The sequence below is a fragment of the Hirundo rustica genome, unplaced genomic scaffold (assembly GCF_015227805.2).
Source record: "Hirundo rustica isolate bHirRus1 unplaced genomic scaffold, bHirRus1.pri.v3 scaffold_604_arrow_ctg1, whole genome shotgun sequence".
NCBI lineage: Eukaryota > Metazoa > Chordata > Aves > Passeriformes > Hirundinidae > Hirundo > Hirundo rustica.
The window spans coordinates 1-8,940 of record NW_026690646.1 but is presented as its reverse complement, the minus strand read 5'-3'; the positions used below and the strand labels follow the sequence as shown (position 1 = coordinate 8,940).

General features: G+C 59.2%; 1 protein-coding gene across 1 annotated transcript; it reads right to left on the bottom strand.

Annotated features, from left to right (window-relative positions):
- Window positions 1–3,051: 3,051 nt before the first annotated feature.
- GATAD2B (GATA zinc finger domain containing 2B) lies at window positions 3,052–7,744 on the bottom strand (the record flags this gene model as incomplete). The annotated part of the gene is made up of 5 exons (XM_040054210.2): window positions 3,052–3,659; window positions 4,343–4,460; window positions 5,144–5,254; window positions 6,413–6,615; window positions 7,420–7,744. Coding segments are annotated over 5 exons (891 nt in total), but the record flags the coding sequence as incomplete, so codon positions are not given.
- Between the last annotated feature and the right edge of the window lie 1,196 nt (window positions 7,745–8,940).

Here is an 8,940-nt window from a genome sequence, read left to right as displayed (position 1 = left end):
GAGTCCTGGTTATATCGGCAGCGAGAGCGGAAGCAAAAAACGGGAATGGGGGGCGAGGGGAATTCGGGAATGGGATAAGCCTTTGGAAAGAACCAAAAAAAAAAACAAACCCCAAAAAAACAACCAAAAAAACCCAAAAAAAACCCCAACCCCAACCCCCCCTCCCCCGAAACTGAAACCCCAAAAAAGCGTTTTCACAAGCGGAGCTACCCCTAGCCGGAAAAAAAAGCAGGAAAAATCCTGGGGGATGGGGACGGGGGGAGCGGGGGGAATAAAAAACGGGAATTTTTAACGGGATGTCACAGCCCTGGAAAAGGCAGGAAGGGGAGATGGGGAGAGGGGGGGCAAGCCAAAAATAATAATAATTATAATAATAATAATAATAAAAATAGGGATAAAACCTATGCTGGGGGCGAGGGACACGGATCCAAACCCTTTTGGGACGCTGCTCGGGATCCCGGGAAGGCTTCGGGGGCATCTTCTGGGATCGGGGGGAGGGAAGTTTTGGGAAGGGAGGGGCTGGGAATTTCTGGGGAGCCCGGGGGGGGTCTGGGATCATCCCGGGGGTGGGAATTTCCCCCCCAAATCCCGGGAATGGGTTCGGAGTCACTTTTTTTTGGGGGGGGGGGTTTAATTCTGCCCAGGACCCCGGGAGGGGTTTTTGGGATCAGGGATTTTTTTTTTCTGGGGAATTGCCCGGGATCTTTTATTTTATTTTATTTTATTTTGGGGGGGGGGGGAACTGCCCGCAGCCCCCGGGGCTGAGACCCCCCAGGGAGGGGTGAAGGGGGGGGTCCCCCCACCCCAATTTCATTTATAGCACCAAGAGTTTGCCCCCCCCCCCTCCGCTCCCCCTCCCCTATTGCACTTGGGTTTGGGATTTTATTTATTTTTTTTTTTTTTCGTGTTTTCACCATTTTTACGGGTGAAAAAAACATATTTTAAAAATCCCTCTTTTTTAGGGTTTTTTGTTTTTTGTTTTTTTTAAAAAAAAATTTCATTTTCTCATTGAAACTCAACCCGGGGTGAGGGGAGCTCTGGGGTGGGGGGGGGACAGTGGCACTTAAAGGGGGGCGGGGGGAGTGACCTAAAACCCTAAAAGTAACCCCAAAAATTCGGGTTTTAGCCCCAAAAACCCCGATTTGTCAAAGTGCTCCCGGGGGGGGGAAGAGGAAGATTTTGGGTTGGGAAGGAGAAATCCGGGAGAGGAAAATGGGGAGAAGCTGGAAAAGGTCAAAGCCAATGGAAACACCCCAAAATTCCCCACCTCTGGATATAAAACCCCCCACTCCCAAAAAATCAGAATAAACCCCACCCTGGGGGGTTTTGGGGGGGGGGGGAGTCCCGAGGGGGGGGATTTTGGGGGTTCCACCCCCCCCCCCAGGGTAAGTGCTCATTGAATTTGGGGAGGGGGCTGGAGAGGGGGGACCCCAGGGGGCTTCAGGGGTCGGGTGGGGTCTCCCCTTTAAATTCAGGGGGGGTTTTTGGGGGGGTTTGGGGAGGATTTGGGGGGTTTTGGGGGGGGTTTGGGGCCCCCCCCCTCCAATCGGGAATTGCACGAGAGGAGCGGGAATTGGGGAAAGGCTCAAAGTGAGGGAAAGGGAAGGGAGAAAACTCGGTGGAAACATGGAAAAACGGGAGGAGGAGGAGGAGGAGGAGGAGGAGGAGGAGGAGGAGGAGGAGGAGGAGGAGGAGGAGGAGGAGGAGGAGGAGGAGGAAGGTCGGGAAGGCTGAAGTGCAAATCGAGACTTTTCTCGCGGCTCATTTTCTCGCTTTGGGTTGTCCTCGACACCCCCAGGGGACACCGGGACCCCCCAGTGCCACCCCCGGGGGACAGAGGGGACACCGAGACCCCCCCCAGGGGACACCGGGACCCCCCCCCGGTGCCACCCCTGTCACCCCCGGGGTGTCACAGTCCCTGGGGGTGCCACCCGTGGGTGACAGAGGTGACAGGGAGGGGCGAGAGCGGCTCCGGAGCGTGCAGGGACTGGGGACGGGCTGGGGACACTTTGGGGACACTTTGGGGACACTTTGGGGACAGTTTGGGGACAGTTTGGGGACACTTTGGGGACACTTTGGGGACAGTTTGGGGACAGCTCTGGGGTCACTCACCCGCCCCGGCCGCGCCTTCGCTCCGCTCTCTGCCGTGGGGACCCTGGGGGGGTCCCGGTCACCTGCAGGGACCCCTGGGGACACGGAGGGACCCCCCCGGGGGGCTCCTGGGGCAGCGTCTGTCACCCCCGGGGACACGGGGACGGGATTCTCAGGGAGGTGACACCCCGGGATCGGATCCAAGGGGATCTGTCCCCCCCCGGGATCGGAGCCAAAGGGATCTGTCCCCCCTTGGGATCGGATCCAAAGGGATCTGTCCCCCCCCGGGATCGGATCCAAAGGGATCTGTCCCCCCCCGGGATCGGATCCAAAGGGATCTGTCCCCTCCTGGGATCGGATCCAAAGGGATCTGTCCCCTCCTGGGATCGGATCCAAAGGGATCTGTCCCCCCTTGGGATCGGATCCAAAGGGATCTGTCCCCCCCCGGGATTGGATCCAAAGGGATCTGTCCCCCCTTGGGATCGGATCCAAAGGGATCTGTCCCCCCCAGGATCCAATCCAAAGGGATCTGTCCCCCCAGGATCAGATCCAAAGGGATCTGTCCCCCCCGGGATCGGATCCAAAGGGATCTGTCCCCCCCCACCCCGGATCCAATCCAAAGGGATCTGTCCCCCCCAGGATCCAATCCAAAGGGATCTGTCCCCCCCGGGATCGGATCCAAAGGGATCTGTCCCCCCCAGGACTGGATCCAAAGGGATCTGTCCCCCCCCACCCCGGATCCAATCCAAAGGGATCTGTCCCCCCCAGGATCCAATCCAAAGGGATCTGTCCCCCCTTGGGATTGGATCCAAAGGGATCTGTCCCCTCCTGGGATCGGATCCAAAGGGATCTGTCCCCCCCCACCCCGGATCCAATCCAAAGGGATCTGTTTCCCCACGGGATCGGATCCAAAGGGATCTGTCCCCCCCCGGGATCGGAGCTTCCTGCCCCCAATCCCCCCCTGGAATCAGCACAGGCTCCCCCTCACCCCTCCAAAAATCCTCCCTCCCAGGGAATTGGGGAAGGTGCCTTTGCCAAAGTCTCTGGAAAAGGGAGAAGAAAGCTTTAACCATCCACGGAGCCAAGGGAGGGGAGGGAGAGGGGGGAAAAAATCCAGGGGAAAAAAAAAAGGGGGGGTGGGGGGGCCAAAAAAAAAAAAAAAAAAAAATTAAAAAACCAACAAACCAACCCACAACACGAGGAGGAAGCGGCGGCGTTACAAAAACGAGCGGCGGCGCCGGGGCTGCGACTCCCGGCCTGGAAAACCGCAGGAATTTCGGGCTGGGAACGGGACAGGTCGCCGTTTGAAATGTTTCGTTCTGTCTGTTCTGCGTTGGGGTTTTTTTTTGTTTTGTTTTGTGTTTTTTTTTTCCGTTTGTTTTTCTCCCCGGGGGCGGAGGCGCGGGCCCGGCGCGGGCGTGGGGGCAGCCGGGGTTATTTCTGTCCGCTGATGGACTGGGATATGGAGCGGGGCGGGATCATATCCAGCAGATATTCCCGCTGCCGGTCCGCCAGGCTCGACGCTTTGTGGCCCCCGATGCCGGCGTTCAGGTAGGCGATGTTCACTCCTGGGGGAACGGCACGGGAACGCTCCGGCACCGCGCGGACCCCGCGGAGCCCGGGGATCCCAGTGATCCCAGTGATCCCAGTGATCCTACTGATCCCAGTGATCCTACTGATGCCACCGATCCCACTGATCCTACTGATCCCACTGATCCCATGCATCCCAGTGATCCTACTGGTCCCAATGATCCCACTGATCCCATGCATCCCAGTGATCCTACTGATCCCACCGATCCCACTGATCCTACTGGTCCCACTGATCCCATTGATCCCATGGATCCCACTCATCCCACTGATCCCACTGATACCATGGACCCCACTGATCCCACCGGCCCCATGGATCCCACCCCAGAACCCCCATGGGGCAGGAAGGGCCAGGACGGGGCTGGCACAGGGTGAGAATTCCCAAATTCTGCCCCAAAATGCAGTGGGCGTGGCCTGAGCTGTACCATCCCATCACACCATCCCATTATCCCATCCCATTATCCCATCCCATCCCATCCCACCATCCCATTATCCCATCCCATCCCATTATCCCATCCCATCCCATCCCATCCCATCCCATCCCATTATCCCATGATCCCATCCCATGATCCCATCCCATGATCCCGTCCCATTATCCCACGATCCCATGATCCCACCCCATGATCCCATTTTCCCGCCCCATCCCGAGGGAGCGGGGCCGTACCTGGCATTCCCAGGAGCCCTCCGGCCACGGAGAGCTGCGGGGCCTGGGCGAAGTTGGAGAGCATGGAGCGGGCGGAGGTGGGAATTCCGCGCTGGAGGCTGCTCTGGGGCTGCGGCGCCTGCGGGGCCGGACACGGACACGGACACGGACACGGACACGGACACGGACACGGACACGGACACGGACACGGACACGACACGGACACGGACACGGACACGGACACGGACACGGACACGGACACGGACACGGGGGAGGCGTTGGGATTGTCGGGAACGGGGAGAGAGGGCAGACGCTGCCTCCCATCCTGATGATGGGATCCCGTCCCATCCCAACCGCCACATCCTGTCCCGTCCCATGATCCCACGATCCCATGATCCCATGATCCCATCCCCATGATCACATCCCATTATCCTATCCCCATGATCCCATCCCATGACCCTGTGCCATTACCCCATCCCATGACCCCATCCCATGACCCCATCCCATGATCCCATCCCCATGATCCCATCCATGACCCCATCCCATTACCCTATACCCATGATCCCACCCTGTTATCCCATCCCACTATCCCATCCCCATGACCCCATCCCATGATCCCGTGATCCCATTACCCCATCCCATTATCCCACCCCATTACCCCATCCCCATGATCCCATGATCCCATCCCACTATCCCATCCCATTATCCCATCCCATGACCCCATCCCATTACCCCATCCCCATGATCCCGTGATCCCATGATCCCATCCCATGATCCGATGCCCCGTTCCCCGCGTTCTCCCGCGTTCTCCCGCGTTCCCACCTGCCGGAGCGTGTGGTGCCGCAGGATCCCGTCCTGTTTCCCGACGCTGGGCACGGCGGGCGCGGCCGTGGGGGACAGGGCAGCCTGCTGCTGCAGCCGCTGCTCGATCTCCTGCGGGAGCGGCCGCTCAGACACCCGGGAACGCGTCCCGACGGATCCCCGCGGGAACGGCATCCCAAACAATCCCCGTGGGAATGTCATCCCAATGGATCCCCGTGGGAATGTCATCCCAAACAATCCCCGCGGGAACGGCATCCCGATGGATCCCCGTGGGAATGTCATCCCAAACAATCCCCATGGGAATGTCATCCCAATGGATCCCCGTGGGAATGTCATCCCCAATTCCCATGGGAAAGTTATCCCGACGGATCGCCGCAGGAACGGCATCCCGATGGATCCCCATGGGAATGTCATCCCAGCTCAGACACCCGGGAACGCGTCCCGACGGATCCTCGTGGGAATGTCATCCCAGCTCAGAAACCCAGGAATGTCATCCCATTCAATTCATTGGGAATGTCATCCCAGTTCAATTCCCGTGGGAATGCCACCCCGCCAACCTGGCTGGGATGGGATGAGTGGGATGGGATCAATGGGATCAATGGGAACAACGGGATGGGATCAATGGGCTGCAATGCAATGGGGATAATGGAATGGGATGGGACGAGTGGTTTGGGACACTCTGGGGTGCTTTGGGACACTTCAGGACACTCTGGGACACTTTGGGACAGTTCGGGACACTTTGGGACACTTCAGGACACTCTGGGACACTTTGGGACAGTTCGGGACACTTTGGGACACTTCAGGACACTCTGGGACGCTCTGGGACACTCTGGGACACTTTGGGACAGTTCGGGACACTCTGGGACGCTCTGGGACACTCTGGGACACTCTGGGACACTTTGGGACAGTTCAGGACACTTTGGGACGCTCTGGGACACTCTGGGACACTTATGGGACACTCTGGGACACTTTGGGACAGTTCAGGACGCTCTGGGACACTTTGGGACACTCTGGGATACTTTGGGACAGTTCGGGACACTGTGGGACAGTTTGGGATGCTCCAGGACGCTCCAGGATGCTCTGGGACACTCTGGGACGCTCCGGGACACTTTGGGACACTCTGGGACACTGTGGGACAGTTCAGGACACTTTGGGACACTCTGGGACACTTTGGGACAGTTCAGGACGCCCCGGGACACTCTGGGACGCTCCGGGACGAGCCGAGCCCCGTGCAGCCCCCGCGGCCGCGCGTTCCCGCCGGGTTCCGACCTGCTCCTGCTGCAGCGCTTTGACGAAGGCGTTCTTGAGGCGATTCGTGTGCTCGGCCTTGAGCGCTTTCTTCTGGTTGGAGGTCTGGCACTGCTCGCACAGGATGCGCCCGCCCTTCTCCTGCTTCCAGTGCGGCGTGAAATCCGTGCGGCACTGCGCGCACACGAAGGGCTCCACGCGCGGCACCGCCGGCGCGCTCTTCCCTGCAAAACCCCGCCCGCCTCAGCGCCCGGCAGCGCCCCGCAAACACGGAAATCGCAAAAAAAAAACGGGCGGAAATCCCGGGGGTTTCGGCAGGAATCCTGAGATCTTGGGCCGAAACGATGGGAATCAGCTCAAATCTTGAATATGTGGTTTAAAATCCTGAAAATTTGGTCTGAAATGCCGCAAATTTGGTCTAAAATCCTGAAAATTTGGTCTGAAATGCCATGAATTTGGTCTAAAATCCTGAAAGTTTGGTCTAAGATCCTGCAAAATTGGTCTAAAATGCCACAAATTTGGTCTAAGATCCTGCAAATTTGGTCTGAAATGCCACAAATTTGGTCTAAAATCCTGAAAATTTGGTCTAAGATCCTGCAAATTTCGTCTAAAATCCTGCAAATTTGGTCTGAAATCCTGCAAATTTGGTCTAAAATCCTGCAAATTTGGTCTAAAATCCTGCAAATTTGGTCTAAAATGCCACAAATTTGGTCTAAAATGCCACAAATTTGGTCTAAAATCCTGAAAATTTGGTCTAAAATCCTGAAAATTTGGTCTAAGATCCTGCAGATTTGGTCTGAAATCCTGAAAATTTGGTCTAAAATGACGCAAATTCGGTCTGAAACCCTTCAAACCCCTTAAAAACCCTCCAAACCCGCCCTGAAATTCCATTTCCCCCCCCCGGCCAACAGCACCGTCTCCTTCTAAAACCCTTCCACGAGGATTCCCCCGACTCCCCACGGCTTCGCCCCTAAAACCGCCCCGGCTCCGGCCCCAACTCCTCCGGAATTGCGGCTCCGGGCAGTGACCTTGGCTGTCGATGACGCTCTGCACCACCTCCTCCAGCCCCACCATGTAGATGAACTCGCTGTTGGCCGCGCTGGGCAGGAAGTGCAGCAGCGGCGCCGGCGGCTTCGGGGGCGGAATCTCCAGGAGCGTCTTCTCCAGCTGCTTCCGGAGCGCCAGCTTGGCGGCGGCCTGGGAATTGGCGGCGTCGGAGAGAGCGCTGGGGCTGGGGAGAGGCGAGGAGACGCGGGCCACCGAGCCCGGCTGCATGTGGGACGCGAGGTTCATGTAGATGGCGGAGGACGACGAGCGCTGGCACGGCACCGAGGAGCCGGATTGCTGCCGAGGGGATGGAGGGGGTCAGGGATTTGGGATTTGGGGATTTGGGACTGGGGTCGGGGATTTGGGATAGGGGTTGGGGATTTGGGATCGGGGATTTGGGGTTGGGGTTGGGGATTTGGGATTGGGGTCAGAGATCTGGGATCGAGGTCAGGGATTCAGGATCGGGGTCAGGGATTTGGGATCGGGGATTTGGGATCGGGGTCGGGGATTTGGGATCGGGGATTTGGGATTGGGGATTTGGGATTTGGGATCGGGGGTCAGGGATTCGGGATCGCCGGGAGCACCGGGTTCACGGAGCCCGGCAGCCCTTGGAGCAGCAGGAGTTGGGGGAGACACCGGAGTCCCGGGAAGCGCGGAGGGGAGGAGTGAGAGGGTGTGGATTTGGGATGGGGGTGCGTCATGCAAACCGGTGCAAACCGGTGCAAACTGGTCCAAACCAACGGGGCAACCAGCCCCGACTGGTTCACACCAGTGCCCCAGCCAGGGCAAACCGGTAGAAACCGGTAAAAAAGGAGTGCAAAGCAGCCCAAAGCAGCGCCCAACCAGCCCAAAGCAGCGGGATCCAGCCCAAACCAGTGTGACCCAGACGAAACCAGTGTGACCCGGCCCAAACCAATGGGATCCATCCCAGAGCGGTGTGACCCGTCCCACAGCAGCGTGACCCGTCCCACAGCGGTGTGACCCGCCCCACAGCAGCGTGACCCGTCCCACAGCGGTGTGACCCGTCCCACAGCAGCATGACCCATCCCACAGCAGCGTGACCCGCCCCACAGCAGCGTGACCCGTCCCACAGCGGTGTGACCCGTCCCACAGCAGCGTGACCCGTCCCACAGCAGCGTGACCCGTCCCAGAGCAGCGTGACCCGTCCCAGACCAGCGTGACCCGTCCCACAGCGGTGTGACCCGTCCCAGAGCAGCGTGACCCGTCCCACCGCGGTGTGACCCGTCCCAGAGCAGCGTGACCCGTCCCAGACCAGCGTGACCCGTCCCACAGCGGTGTGACCCGTCCCGCAGCGGCGTGACCCGTCCCACGGCAGCGTGACCCGTCCCACAGCAGTGTGACCCGTCCCAGACCAGCGTGACCCGTCCCACAGCGGTGTGACCCGTCCCGCAGCGGCGTGACCCGTCCCACGGCAGCGTGACCCGTCCCACAGCGGTGTGACCCGTCCCACAGCGGTGTGACCCATCCCACGGCGGTGTGAC